Source organism: Vicia villosa, linkage group LG7, assembly GCF_029867415.1.
Source record: "Vicia villosa cultivar HV-30 ecotype Madison, WI linkage group LG7, Vvil1.0, whole genome shotgun sequence".
NCBI classification, from domain to species: Eukaryota; Viridiplantae; Streptophyta; class Magnoliopsida; order Fabales; family Fabaceae; genus Vicia; species Vicia villosa.
This window is the reverse complement of record NC_081186.1, coordinates 30,792,726-30,808,603: the sequence shown is the minus strand read 5'-3', so window position 1 is coordinate 30,808,603 and position 15,878 is coordinate 30,792,726. Positions and strand designations below refer to the sequence as shown.

Below are 15,878 nucleotides of genomic sequence, written 5' to 3'. Positions count from 1 at the left end.
GAAATACGATGGCTCGGGTTGGGCTGATATGTCGAATTGATGTTGGCTTTGAAGTGTGTATTTTATATGGTTGCAAGTATTTGATCAGGTATGAATGTGCTAGATTATTTTGTATGTGTTTTGTGCATATGCTTGATGTAACACCCTTCTAAACCCCCAAGCAATATATTAAATAATTCAGAGTAACATGTAAAAAGGATGATACAACTCGCCAAAAATCATTTTTAAGACACATGTCATGCTTACCACGAGGAACTCAATAAGTAACATTCACCGAAACATGTTAACACATTGGAAATAAGGTTCAGATCACCAACTTTAGGATTTCCTCTACCATATAGTTTACCTCGGTCCATATGTTTCTTCCCTTTCTTGTCAACCAACTCGCGAGAGTGGGATGACATCACTTTGATATTATCCTCTTCAAAGATCCTACTACAATCCACCAAGTCAGCAAATCGGTGAATCCTCTGATATCTGATACCTTGCTTGATTTCATCACGAAGGCCATTCGCAAATTTGATGCACTTCAAGAATTCACTAGCCTCATCATTTATGTAGTGAGTATAGTACTTAGCAAATTCTACAAACTTGGAAGCATGCTCAGGAATAGACATATTACCCTGCTTCAGCTCCAAGAATTCAATCTTTTTTCTTCCCCGAACATCTTCCGGAAAATACCTCCTCAGAAATTCTCTCCTAAACACCACCCAAGTGATTGCTACACCAGTTCAACTCTAGTAGCAACCCACCAGTCATCAACTTCCTCAGATAACATGTGAGTACCATACCTCACCTTCAGGTTCTCAGCACAATCTATCACTCGGAAAATCCTTTTGATTTTCTTCAGCCAATTCTGAGCACCTTCAGGATCCTGAGTGCCTTTGAACAACGGAGGATTGTTCCTCTAAAATTCTCCCAGCTGCCTGTTAGCTCCAAGTGCAGCTCCGTTGGGATTCCCTCCCAGCACACCAGTAATCATGCCCAAAGCTTTGGCAACTGCATCATCGTTTCTTCCACTTCTTCCATCCATTTTTCTGCTAATTCACAAAACAAATTCTATTAGAACAAAAGTATCGACAATGTAAACATCACACTAGTCGTATACAAAGGAATAATAACGATAAGACTCTAGTCACAACGACCGACTATGCTTTGATACCACTATTGTAACACCCTTCTAAACCTCCACAGAATATATTAAATAATTCATAGTAACATGTGAAAAAGGATGCTACAACTCGCCAAAAATCATTTTTAAGACACATGTCATGCTTACCACGAGGAACTCAATAAGTAATATTCACCGAAACATGTTAACACAGCGGAAATAAGGTTCAGAAGTTGAATAATATTAAACCAGCGTTTATCATCTCCAAAACTTAACAAAATTATTCAACAAAATAAAATAAGAATTATCAAACAACTCTAAAACAAACGTTCCCCGGTGTTATAAATCAGACCATGACACCGACGCTACGACTAAACAGATTAGCCTATAAGCTATCCTCACCAAGCTCAATAGCCGCTACTCCCTAATCTGAAAAATGTCAACAGTAAGGGTGTGTCTCATTCGCAATTAACAAATGTTATGAGTTCATAAACAATAAAACATCATAAGCACATTATTCACCCAACTTCAATATATTTAGATTTTCAGAAACATTCATCAACAACACCAATTATAATCAATCACATCACCAGGAAATAACACTGAAAATCTTCCAATCATATTATAACAATGTATATATGCAATGTACTGACACTATGCATGGAGAAATATTAATTTCAAGTTAAAGGATGTAAATAGTGTTATGTTATCATATGTGTATACTCTTGGTAATTTCTTCATAACTTTCTCTATACCTATTGTTCTGGGATGAAAAATGAACTAATAAAACCTCTTTATGTGAAATAGGCTTTGGAATGTCCTAATTTTGTTGAGATAATTTGGCTGTAAGTTCTGGTTAGTGAATTAGTATTCAGCAAAGATATGCTTTAGAAGGACTATAATAGGTTATGCAAAGGGGGAGAAATATTAGTTTCAAGTTACAGTATAGAAATAATGTTATGTTGTCTATGAGTTGATATGTGTATACTTTTGGTAATTTCTTCATAATTTTATTTATATGTATTTTCTTGGATGAAACTTGATCTATTAAAACCTACACACATTTTTTTACGTGAATTACTCTTTGGAATGTCCTGATTTTGTTAAATTTTGGTTGAGATAATTTGGTTGTAAGTTCTAGTTAATGATGTATACATGTATATTAATAGGATTGAGCTTATTTAAGTGAAATTGGAAATTAGACTCAGGTTTCTTCAACATAGGCACTGGTAGTTATAAATTACATTGATAATTGATAGAGAAAAATAGGGTACAAGTTGGCATTATTTCTGTTGGGGTATTTTTTTTAGGAAACTTGTGTCTTGTTTCATGAAACTGTACTAATTGAGGAGTTTCCTTGTAAAACAAGAATCATATTAGTAAAGAATACTAATTCAAGGCACAAAAGCAATGACCAATTATAGTCCTTCTCTTTGCATAACTAACTCCAGCAATGACCAATCTCTCTCGGTTGTAGCCTCTCCTTTAAAACTACGAATTTAGTTAAACTTGTTGAAGGTGTGCTTCAAGGCACAAAAGGGGCGAAAAGTACATTGTTTCTCCACAAATTCCTGAACATTATATATCTGATGCTGATCGTAACTCACAAACTATGAACCTTGCATATGTCACATGGGAAGAACAAGAATCGTTCATGTATACGTGATTGTTATCCACCATATATGATGTGCTTCTCTCTCACTTGGTTCCCCTTCATTATTTGTGGCAGGTATGGGAGGTAGATGTTGGAAATAAAGCCTTTGTGACGAGAGTAATTGTTTAGAAATATTGGAGGCTTGAATAGAAACTTGATAGGTAGGAGAATTCTTTATGGAAGAGAGAACTTTGTATTTTTGCTTGATACAAATGTGAAGGATTACATCTCTATTTATACTACTCTAAGGAAAACTCTAGACACACTAATTCTAGAGAGTTCTCAACTCTAGAGATCCAAAGAGTATTCTAGAGAATATTACAACCATAAAAAATATCTAGACACTCCAAACACTACAAGAATTCTCTAGAAACATGACCCATAATTACTTAAGCCCAAAATAACTAAGCCCAAAAAACCAAATAATTAATTTAGGCCCAAATCAAGTTTATATTTCAACATTCCCCCTTAAACTTGATTTGTGACTCCAAGCATACTCCTTAGCTTCAACAAAGTTTCCAACTTGAGTGACTTTGTAAAAATGTCGGCAACTTGATCTTGAGACATCACATACTTCAACTTTACCTCCTTATTCTCAATGCATTCTCTTATGAAGTGGTAACGGGTGTTGATGTGCTTACGTCTTTCATGAAGGACGGGATTCTTTGCTAAAGCAAGTGCTAATTTATTGTCAACACATATTTCCATAGGATCTTTTTGTGGCATCTTTAACTCTTTCAGCAAGTTCCTTAGCCAAACTGCATGACAAACACATGATGTGGCGGCGACATACTCGGCTTCACAAGTTGATAGGGTGACTATAGGTTGCTTCTTTGACATCCAAGTGAAAGCAGTATCTCCCATGAAGAATACAAAACTAGTAGTGCTCTTTCTATCATCCAAGTCTCCACTCCAATCACTATCACTGTAGCCAGCAATCTCATAATTGTTAGAAGAGTAATAGTGCAAGCCAAAGTTTGTTGTACCTTTGATGTATCGAAGAATTCTCTTTGCCGCCTTGAAGTGAGTTGTTGTTGGAGCTTCCATGTAGCGACTTACGACTCCTACGGCATAGAGAATATTCGGCCTTGTACATGTCAAGTAACGTAAACTTCCAACCAAACTTTTGTATAGAGTTGGATCCACAATCTCTCTATCTTCATGCTCGCTTAACTTGCTTCCACATTCTATCGAGGTGCCAACTAGATTGGCGTCATCCATCTTGAATTTCTTAAGTACTTCTTTGGCATAGCCTTCTTGGGTGATGAAAATTCCTTTGTCTCCTTGCTTTACTTCGATGCCGAGATAATATGCCATGAGCCCCATATCTGTCATCTCAAATTCATTTGACATGTCTTTCTTGAACTCTTCGAACATGCTTGGATTGTTCCCTGTGAAAATCAAGTCGTCTACATACGAGCACACAATCAAAATATCTCCACTTTGCGCTTTGATATAAAGTGCATGCTCATATGGACACTTGATGAAGTTCTTGTCTTGAAAGTACTTGTCGATTCGAACATTTCAAGCTCTTGGTGCTTGCTTAAGACCGTACAACACCTTCTTCAACATCAAGACTTTTTCTTCTTGCCCTTTTACTTCATAACCCAATGGTTGCTCAATATAAACTTCTTCTTCGAGGAAACCATTCAAGAAGGCCGACTTCACATCCATTTGGTAGATCTTCCATTTATTTTGGGCTGCCAAAGAAATGATCAGTCTAATAGTTTCAAGACGAGCAACGGGAGCAAATATCTCATCATAGTCAATTCCTTGTCTTTGACTATATCCTTTCGCCACCAATCTTGCTTTATATCTCTCCACGTCTCCTTTTGCATTCTTCTTCGCCTTGTACACCCATCTTACTCCGATTGCTTTGTGTCCTCGTGGAAGTGTAGTAAGTTCCCACGTATCATTCTTCGTGATTGACTTGATTTCTTCGTCCACGGCGTCTCTCCACTTTATGTTTTCATCTGGAACATGGGTGTAGGCAATACTTCCAAACACTTTGAGGTGAGAGATCCCGAGCTTCCTTCCATTCCATGCTTCTTGTGGTGTCTTCTCGTGCACACTTCTTGTTGGGGAGCGATTTGTCAAGTAAACCGCACATGCCACGACTTTGGCCCAAAACTCCTTCGGCATCTTCTTGCTCTTGAGCATGCTTTGCACCATGTTAAGTTTGGTTCGATTCATTCTCTCTGCTACTCCATTTTTTTGTGACGATCTTGGCACTATCAGTGGTTGATGAATTCCATGGTCTTCACAATATTTGTTGAACTCATTTGAAGTGAACTCTACTCCTCGATCAGATCTCATGGCCTTAATGGAAAGACCATTTTATTTCTCCATAAGGGCTTTGAACTTCTTAAAGTTTTCAAACACTTCTGACTTCTCCTTCAAGAAATAAACCCATGTTTTTCTGGAATAATCATCAATAAATAGGAGAAAGCACTTACTTTTTCCAAAAGAGTTGGGTTTGATTGGTCCACACACATCTGTGTGTATGAGCTATAACGGCTTTGTGGCTCTTGAAGTTGATTCCTTTGGAAAGCTTTTTTGGAATTGCTTCCCAATTAGACATCCTTCACAGAGTTGGTCTGGGTGGTTGATGCTAGGCAAGCCTCTCACCATCTCCTTATTTTCCAAACGTTCTAGACCATCGAAGTTGAGATGCTCGAATCATAGATGCCATAGCCATGTTGAATCCATATAGCAAGCCTTATGACACTTTGCCACATCATTTTGAATGTTCAAATCTATTCTTTGACATAGGCACCTTAGCAATCAAGTTATGTCTACAATCTCTTAAGAAAAGACTATGTTCTTTCAAGTGGATGTCATAGCCTTTCTCTAATAATTGTCCCAAGCTCAAAATATTATTCTTCATGTTAGGCACATAGTAGACATTGGATATGAATTGATGACTACCATTCTTCAAGCGTATGAGAATTTTACCTTTGCCTTTGACCGGTATCTTCGAGTTATCTCTAAGTGAGACATCGCCAGCTGCCGCTTCATTGATCTCTACAAACATGCTTCGATCGCCGCACATGTGGTTGCTTGCACTTGTGTCGAGGCACCACTTGTTTCTTTTCTCTTCAACTTGGTAAAGTTTCTTTTTCCACCTTTTTCTTCAACAGTGTTAGTTTTCTTTTCAACCTTCTTCGAGAATCTACACTCGGATCCATTGTGACCAATCTTGTTGCAGTTGAAGCACTTGATTTGTGATTTTTCGCACCTCGACTATGAATTTCCTCTTCCCCGACCTCTTGTCGCTTATGGATTCCAACTTCTTTCTCCATTGTTGAAGTTGTTAGAGTAGTTTTGTAACCTTCTCCTCCACGTCCTCGTCCACGTCCACGATCTTGGCCACGACCTCGTCCTCTTTGGCTCTTGTAGTTTACATTGTTTGCTTCCTTTATGTTGAGTTGTAGTAGTTGCTCTATATCCTCCTTTTGTTTAGTCTTTCTCTTTTGTTTTTCTTCATATGCTTGCAAGGAACCCATGAGTTGCTCTATGGCCATGGTCTTTAAATCCTTATTTTCTTCAATGTTGGTAACAATGAAGTCAAAACTTGGATTTAAAGTGCGAATTATTTTCTCCATGACTTTCACATCATCAACATCTTCACCATTTCTTTTAAGTTGATTGACTACAGCCAATACTCGAGAAAAATAATCAGAAATTGACTCGGACTCCTCCATAAACAAATGTTCAAAGTCACCTCTAAGAGTTTGAATACGAATCTTTTTTACCTGCTCAACTCCTTTGTTGCAAGTTTGAAGCTTGTCCCATGCTTCTTTGGTCGTCGTTGCGTTGGATATCTTCTCAAAAGTATCTTCATCCACCGATTGATAAATGAGGAAGAGAGCTTTCTTGTCTCTCTTTCTTGACTCCTTAAATGTATCTTTTGCACCTTGACTTAGTGAGGCTTCATCTTGCTCCTTGAAGCCTTTCTCAACGACATCCCACACATCTTGAGATCCTAGTAGCGCCTTCATCTTGATACTCCAATTATCATAGTTGTTCTTTGTGAGCATCCGCATTTGAAAATGAAAACCTCCATTTGCAATCTTTTGAGGACCTTGAAGCTCGGGTACCACTTTGTTGGAAATAAAGCCTTTCTGAGGAGGGAAATTATTTAGAAATATTGGAGGCTTTAATGGAAACTTGATAGGTAGGAGAATTCTTTATGGAAGAAAGAACTTTGTATTTTTGCTTGATACAAATGTGTAGGATTACATCTCTATTTATACTACTCTAAGGAGAACTCTAGACACACTAATTCTAGAGAGTTCTCAACTCTAGAGATCCAAAGAGTATTCTAGATAATATTACAACCATAAGAAATATCTAGACACTCCAAACACTACAAGAATTCTCTAGAAACATGACCCATAATTACTTAAGCCCAAAATAGCTAAGCCCAAGGAACCAAATAATTAATTTAGGCCCAAATCAAGTTTATATTTCAACAGTAAATTGATTTATATTGCAATATGCAGATTAAAACTAGGTCACGTCAGCTCGTATCAGAGTTGTATATTACCATTTTTCCCTTGTTATTTTCAACTGATGCATAAAATCAGTATTTTTGCATATTTTCTATTAATTCATTAATTTTCATCTTTATTAAAAAATAAATAAAAAATAATATATAGCATTTTATATGTTCATTTGCATTTTATTTTAAAAAATCATAAAATATGCCTAAGTTGGCCCGCCTCCGCATCGCCCTACTTTTGGACGGGCCTAAACGGGACGGGTCGTCCGCTTTGCCACCCCTAATCATGGGCTTTCTTACACTAGACACCTACTCGGTTAATCGTTCGATCTGGTCATTTAGAAGGCTAGTCTTTGGCTAGTACCCTTACACTTGTAGTTCAATCCTTTCATGTTTAATCTTTATGCTTGCTTGTATGGATGTATAAACTTGTTTGTATGGACTTGTATGGACATTACTTTTATTCCATCCCCATTTGGTAAGTTGTTTCCCCCATTCCCGAAGCCTTGTAATATTTTTACCCCTTCCTTTATCTTTAGCTTTTTATTTGCTTGCTTGCTTATTTGCACGAATAAATTGTGATCCCCCTCATTCTTGGTCCACATACCAAGCCATAGCCCAATATTTGTAAGCCGATTGCCTTGACTTTTATCATGTGACCTTTTCAAACTCTTTTGGTGCACTTGCACTCTTTTTCTTTTAAAACCTTTTATTAGAACAAGATTGAGATCTATGTTCAGAATCAGGTTTTGATGATAACAAGCATATATTTTGTGAGTAACAATTTTATTACTAATGATTTCATTGAGTGTGCAGGTGTTATGCTAAAGGCCTTATACGACATTCACCAAAAACAAGCATAATAATTATATCAGAGACAGGCTTAAAGAATGAGGAATAAAATAGATCAGAAAATGTATCAGACAAGCTCAAAGGATAAACCAAAAATATCAGATGCATGAAAACTGAAAACAACAAGAAGATAAAAAATGGAACATTGTCAAATAACAAAATGTTCTAAATGAAAGCAAGTTCAAACAATTAAAGTCAAAAGATCAGAAGTCATCAAAGAAACAAAAGCTCGATAAGCTTTCTCAGAAGAACAAGCAATGCCAACAAAAGATGTTCTGACCTAATAATCAGTAACTTCTAAGAACATCGTAAATTGGTCCAGTTAAGTCACGTGGAAGAAATCACTGTACTCAAAGTAAAGAAAAAATTATGATATCTATTTTGGTCTACATCTTAGTGAAAGAAGACACACCACCTAAAGTAATTATCTTGGAAGAAGAAAATTGAAGAAGACACTCTATCAAACACCAATGATGAGATTCGTCTTGGAAATAGATATTTCCTGACTCAATCTATATCAAGCATTAAATATTAAAATATGATTCAACGACTATGCTCCAACGGTAATATACCATAAGTCTATATAAAGAACAAAGCCTTGAAAGTGAAAACGGATGTGTGCACAAGCAAGATAGTGTAAGAAAATTAAATTGCACCATAAGAGGCAACATACACGAAGTGTATTATGAGAAAACAAGTATGTTGGAAAACACAACATCAGCCTGTGAAATTGAAATCTTAAGAGAGAAACAGAAAAATCTGCATGTTATGTAAAATGCTTCAAAGGAATAAAGAGATATCTACAAATACATGATTGGTCCATAGAATCTTCACATTGAATGACTAAAGAAATTAAATACACTAATTTGTTACTCTGATACCAATTGAAGGTGGAGAAAAACACAAGAAAGGGGGGTTTGAATTGTGTTCTTCAATATTTATTTCCCTTTCTCCAATCTTTTTCTTTTCTTTTAGTATCTCATCTTTTGGATATGCTTTAATTGATGTTGCGGAATATTGTTTGATATAATAAGGCATAACCAATGAGATATACTTTCATTTAGTTTCTTTTCTATCTCAGAACTTCTGTCTTAGTGTAGCAAACTTATGAATAAGGATTGCATAGCAAGTCTGATTTATAAGACGGTTCAGAAGCTTGAGGATTTCTACAATAGATCTCATTCTTGTTCTAACAAAAGGTTTTAAAAGAAAAAGAGTGCACGTGCACCAAAAGAGTTTGAAAAGGTCATATGATAAAAGTCAAGGTTTTATTATGAAAAGAGTTTGAAAAAAAAGGTTGATGGAGACTCTTTGTGAGTGTTATTGATATTTTCTCCTTTCCTCTTTTGGAAATAATAAAGTTCGATGGCGACTCTTGCTTGTGAGTTAAGTTAATCAATAGCTTAAACTCCAATTTTTCCGCCGCTACAACTTAAAAAATCATTTTTAGCTTAAAACACAAGTACATGTGTCGACACATATGTGCTTCAGGTCGACACATGTGCTTCCATAATGAAGTTTTTGGCTCCTGTATGTATTTGTCGACACATACTACTTCTTAGGTCGACACATGTACTCAAAATTTCTACTATGTGTTGATACATACGTATTTCAGGTCAACACATATGTTACCGATTTGAAGCCTATAGCTTCTATTTGAATGTGTCGACACATGACCTGATATAGGTGGACACATGCATTTACATAGGTTGACACATGACTTACATGTGTTGACACATGCTGCTATTTTTACGAAAATTTGTATTCTTTTACAAGTTTCTAAGTTTCCCTTTTTCCTCTAACTTTCACATCTATAAACACCTTATACATTCATCATTTTCAATTTGATAAAACTATAAACACATACTAACATTACTTATCATCTTAAGCCTTGCATCTATGGATACACAGAAAAAACATACACATGATATTTCATTGTTTGGGTGCCATCTAGACTTGGTTGATAATGTTCAATTTAGGTTGGTTGTAATCTAAGGTTGGGTTGAGAATCTTAGGGTGTTTCATCGGAAAAACTATTAGGGTTTTTACTCCAAGATCAAGGTATTAATTTGGGGTTTTTGACAAGAGTAACATAATTGGAATCGTTCGAGTGAAAAGCTTTCAAGAACAAGAGGTTCTTGTAAAGGAGTAGCGTGAGACAGTGAATCAATTGGTAATCTTGTGTGACGATAAATCACAATTCGGATTCGACCGACTGAAAGCATTAAAGAACGGTAGTTTCTTGCAAATGAGTAGCGTGAGACAGTGAATCAATTAGTGTTTGTTGGGTGACTTGATCAAACTTAGATCAAGGGAAGAGAAGGGAAAGGATCAACATCAAACATAGGGTTTGTAGGGTTGGATTACTTCACATCTCTTGCAAACAATTTTTTGCATAGTAAGAGTGACATCTCAATTCCAAATTGGATTTGCGGACAGACTTAGCCGTAGAGAGAACAATTGATGAATTTCCTAAATAACTCCTCGTGTCCTCTCTCTATCTCTTTATCTCTTGCATTTAAATTTTCATTATCAAATTGTTGGTTAGATTTGAATCAAGAGCAATACATGGTTTGAATTAAATGAGCAAGTGAATGGAATAAAAGAAAATCATATTTTTGACCCATCTCACGTTTGATTCGACCAATGTTTGTTTCAAATCCAAGACCCCGTGATTTGAACCATGTTCAAATTCTATTTCAAATCAAGTGCAACAGTCCCTTAAGAAAAATGCTAAAAAATGCTCTGATTCGAATCAGCTGTAAAGTCTGATTTGAAACAAATCAAACAGGGTGACCAGGAAGAGCTTGGTTTGAATCAAGTACAAATTTTGATTCTAATCAAATTGCTAAAAAAATCATTGTTTTGGCCATGTTTAGTTTGATTTGAATAAGAATGTGTGTTTAATTTGTATGATGTGAATCAAATAGACATAATCTCAATATTTCATGGTTTTTAAAGTACTTTGAGATTTTTCTTTGCACTTAACTTGAGTAAAAACACACATTGTTTTTATTCCACTGACTCATGCAATTGACTAAAAGCATATTGATCAAGTTCAAACATAAATATTTACTTATGCATGGTAAAACGAATAACAAATCGATTTCAACTTAGATTCAAAAGATGTACAATCATACGGGAGACTCAATAAACGATAATAAACCAAATTGATATGACAAGTAAAAAAATAAATATACTGGGGGGGGGGGGGGGGGTGTTCCCCCTGCATGTGTTAGGGACATTCAACAATCTACCCAGAGATATGCAACTTCATATATTAAACATCTCCCAATTAAAACTTACGCTACAACAACCACATAACATATCACATCAACCACAATGACCTCAATTCAATCTACCCAAGGATATGCAGCTTCATATATTAAACCTCTACCGATTAAAATTTACACTATAATAGTAGTATTGCGTATCGAATCAACCATAATGACCTCAATCATGATACTCGCAACCGCATTCGCAATTTAAAACCATAAATCAAAAATACTTAAGCAAGTTAAACAAGTAAAAATAAATATTTGAAAGTTTGAATTCTAAATAGTGGTAAGAAATGTTCAATCATGATGATGAGATATGTTTATGAGAAGTTGAAGGTATCCATTTAAAAAATAAACCAAATCTTGTGAAAAATAACATGCTCTATGGGTAAGAAAAGTACCTTTATACTTTATCTTGGTTCTATATATAAAGAATGCCAACAATGTCTTAATAACTACTGAAACAATGGCTAAAACTATAAAAATAACCATTAGACATAACATCAATCATTGGTCCTCCTCTGTAGAATTCAACTGAACCTTCCCATAAAAGTATTCCAGGATTTTTGTCAAGTCTAACAAATGAAAAGTAAAATCACCTAAAGATGGATTTTTCTAATTTTTCCTTGTAGTGAGACGCCAATTAATGCAAATTTTTTTGATCCATCCAAATTTTTTTGATCCATCCAAATTTAACTACATCTCGCAACACTATAATACAAGAGGATAAGAGAACAAAGAAAGTCAATACAAGCTTAAAGTGCTTTTCACTGGTGCGTCTTGTAAAGAAAAACTTGAATCCTATATATAGCTTTGGATTTCCACTTCCATCACTAAACTAAACGATGTGGGTGTTAAGAACTTTTAATCCTATATATAGCCTTGGACTCCCTCTTCCTTCACAAAACTAACCGATGTGGGACTTCTTTGATTTAAAATAATACATAAGCTTCCATTATCTTCATCGACAATCATACTCCTACATAAAGAGTATCAACATGCATATTTTCAACCAATCTTAACAATCTCCACCTTGATTGAAAATAATACATCAACTTTCATTGTCTTCTCCGACAATCATACTCCACCATAAAGAGTATAGTCACTTGAAGCTACACCACTCCAAGAATTTCCATATTGTCTTAACCGACAGTCATAGTTTTAAAAACTATCATAATCTCTCATGAAGAATATATTTCACTTGAAGCTAAATCACTCCAAGAATTTCACATTATCATCACCGACAATAATATACTTTATCATGAAGAATTAATTTCACTTGAAGCTAAACCACTCCAAGAATTTTCACATGCCGAAAACCAGGTTAAGAACTCATGGTCTAACTTCCTTGTTGGCAGGAAGCTCTTCGCCCACCGAAATAATCTTATATCTTGTGTAATCTTAATTATGTCAACACATCTTTGACTTGAACATTTCATAAGTCAAAGAATAATTCTTCCATCAATTTTCTCTAACCCAAACTACACAGTAGAACTTATGACTGCAGCTCGACAGCTCTTCCACAACACCACCTGTTGTACCCCAAAATTTGCCCTTATTTAATTACAAATGTCATTTTATTTCGATTAAGTGACATAGTCCAATTGGTAAGGAGGTAAGGCTGACAAGTACAAAATTCCGGGTTCGAATCTCAATTCTAACATTTTCCCTTTTATTTGCTTTTAACTTTAGTTTTAATTTTATTTTCATTTTATATTCAAAAATCACAAAAAAAAGAATTTTTATTATTTTAATTTCTAATTTTCATATTTATTATTTAAGCTTTTTTTAAAATATTAATTTTTCAATTTTTTCATTTTTATTCATAAAAACATCAAAAAAATCATAAAATAAAAAGATTTAAAAAGATTTGTTTTTATTTCTAAATATTACATTTTTAGAATAGTTTTTGTCACTTTTAAAAAAAGATCTTTGTAATTAACTAAATAATTAAGATCAAATCAAATGTAGTTTAAATGTTTGATTATGTTAATTAATAAATTTTGACCTAATTTTTTATTATAAAAAAGGCATGTTATTTTCATTGTAAGGGAGGAACAATTGACCAACAATTCCTAACCCTATTCTCGGCCATACCTCACCATAAATTTTCATCACACATATAACTTTTCTTAACCTTCTATCATTCATCCAAAAATTTCTAACCAATATACCTCTCACCATTATATCTCACTCTCACAAACTCATACAAATAAAAACCAAAAAAAATTCCAATATCTCTTGACCATTCACCTACAAATCACGTACAGTAACACCATTTTTATATTTCCAACACCATGCTTCAAAATCCAAAATTCAATAACTCAAAACCATAGCATAAAACCAACTCAGCCATTCACATGACCACTTCAACCATAACCAAAATTATCATCACCTTTCCATTGAAACATCATACCAATTTCCCAACATAACCTGTAAAATCATTCAGATTACTAACAACAGCATAAAACAACCCCACCTTTCAATAACTCACCATTCCTCATCACATATTTTAACACAAACAACAAGCTAACATTGTATAAAATATTGTCTTTTGTTTTTGTTTCTTTTGCAGAAAAGCAGAGAAGAAGGAAAAAAATCCCAATCGATCGGAGCCACCTTCGTCGAGAACCCGTTTCGATCTCCGCCTTACATAGAACTGATCTGCAAACGCCGACGCAATCGTACCGGTCCACTGCACAGCGCTGCAGTCTCTACAACGAAACTACCTCCGATTTACACACCAGCCGACCACGTAACCGACGACACAGCTGCTCCGCCTAGCAACCTCGCCGAATCCAACACCACAACACCGGACCTTTGTCCAAAATCGTGAGGCTTCTGTACTCGCACTCGCGCGCGATACACTTCCACGGCCGGTCATCCTCTGATGAACACCACCACAGCACCGCCGCTCACTGTCAAATCCACCACCGTGAAGATGAGAATAGAAGAGAGCGAAGGAGATAAAACTCAGTAAAGTATGATGTGTCTTCTCTCTTTGATTATTTATTGCTCATATTTTGTTTTTTTTTAGGAAAATAATATTGACAGGTGTTGCTAGGGGTGGCAAAACGGGCCGCCCGCCCCGCCCGCCGCCCGACCCGCCTTATGCTCGTCAAAAAACGAGCGGGGCGGGCATGCCCGCCAAGTAAAATGGGCATCAAAATCATGTCCGCTCCGCCAAGATGGCGGGCGGCGGGCTTACCCGCCTATTTTTATTTATATTTTTTTAATAGATTAATATGCTTTTTTTACCTTTTAATTATACTTTTCACTTATTTTTTTAAATAATTTTTTATAAAAGTAATTTTTTAACAAATTTACTCTAAAAAATATTACATATATTTATAAATAAATGTATAAAATAAACCATCAAAAATTGCAATTACTTGAATTAACTAAAAAAAGAGTGAGTTTTGGAGGAGGAGCGGGTTTTGGCGAGCAGCGGGCTTTGGCGGGGCGGGTATGGCGGGCGGCGGGTTTTGGCGGGGCGGGCTTTGGCGAGCGGCGAGCCTAAAATTCCAACCCAACCCGCCAAATTTTGGCAGGTGCGCGGGCGGCCCGGCGGGCCCCGGCCCATTTTGCCACCCCTAGGTGTTGCCGTATGTATTGGTGTGTAACCACGAGGTTGAAAAAGTCTAACCATTTTTTAATATGAGTTTATTCTATTTTTGATTTTAATATTGACTTAACTTATGGTTTTAATATAAAATATTGACTTAATTTGTGGTTTTAATATAAAGGGCATTGGGTTGTCAACTAATCACATTTTATGGAGATTACTACTAACGTTTAACTTTAGTTTTTTATCATAATAGGATTTTGAAATTTTAATTTTATAGTAGTGAGAATTAACATCCATAAAAATATTCAATTGTCGTTTTAGTTTAAAATACGCTACGTAAATATTTTTGTTTCAATTCAGAAATTTAATTTTGTATTTTATGAGAATTTTTCTTGTTTTAATTAGAAACTTCTTAGTATGTATCATATTATTTGGTGTTTCTATTTCATTTATGTTGCTAATATTTTTTTTATTGCGAGGTACGTTTGACATATTGAACTATTCTTGGGGACATTCGTATATTTATACTTTTATTATTTCCGCTTGAATCTCCGTTCAAGTTTATTGTAATAATTGTAATAGGTTTCATCTCCCATTCGTTTAAGTTTGTAATCCCCCATCCCGAAGCCATGTAATAGCGTATGATTTAATTTCCGCACTTTAATTTTCTGTACATATGCAATTGCTAGTAATTAGGGTTTGTATGACAAGACTAATCAATCAATCGTTAGCTCACTAACATCAAGATTAAAATAACTGAAAATAACACACTCCTTTTACTTGTTCACACACTCACCTCTAGGGTTCGCCCCTCTCGGTTGCCTTCGATGATAAGGTCGTGTCCCTCGAAATGTAGAGGTACCCATTAGCAAAGGTCCCTCAATATAAAATCGTCACTAAGTCCCCCGATG

General features: G+C 35.4%; 1 protein-coding gene across 1 annotated transcript; it reads right to left on the bottom strand.

Moving 5' to 3' along the window:
- Positions 1–5,863: 5,863 nt before the first annotated feature.
- LOC131618819 (uncharacterized) lies at positions 5,864–6,811 on the bottom strand. The gene has a single exon (XM_058889976.1). It carries the CDS (start codon positions 6,809–6,811, stop codon positions 5,864–5,866), a length of 948 nt encoding a protein of 315 aa, XP_058745959.1.
- Between the last annotated feature and the right edge of the window lie 9,067 nt (positions 6,812–15,878).

Bases quoted from the DNA above. Each gene is read 5' to 3' on its own strand.
- LOC131618819 (XM_058889976.1), bottom strand. From the start codon at position 6,811: ATGCGGATGCTCACAAAGAACAACTATGATAATTGGAGTATCAAGATG.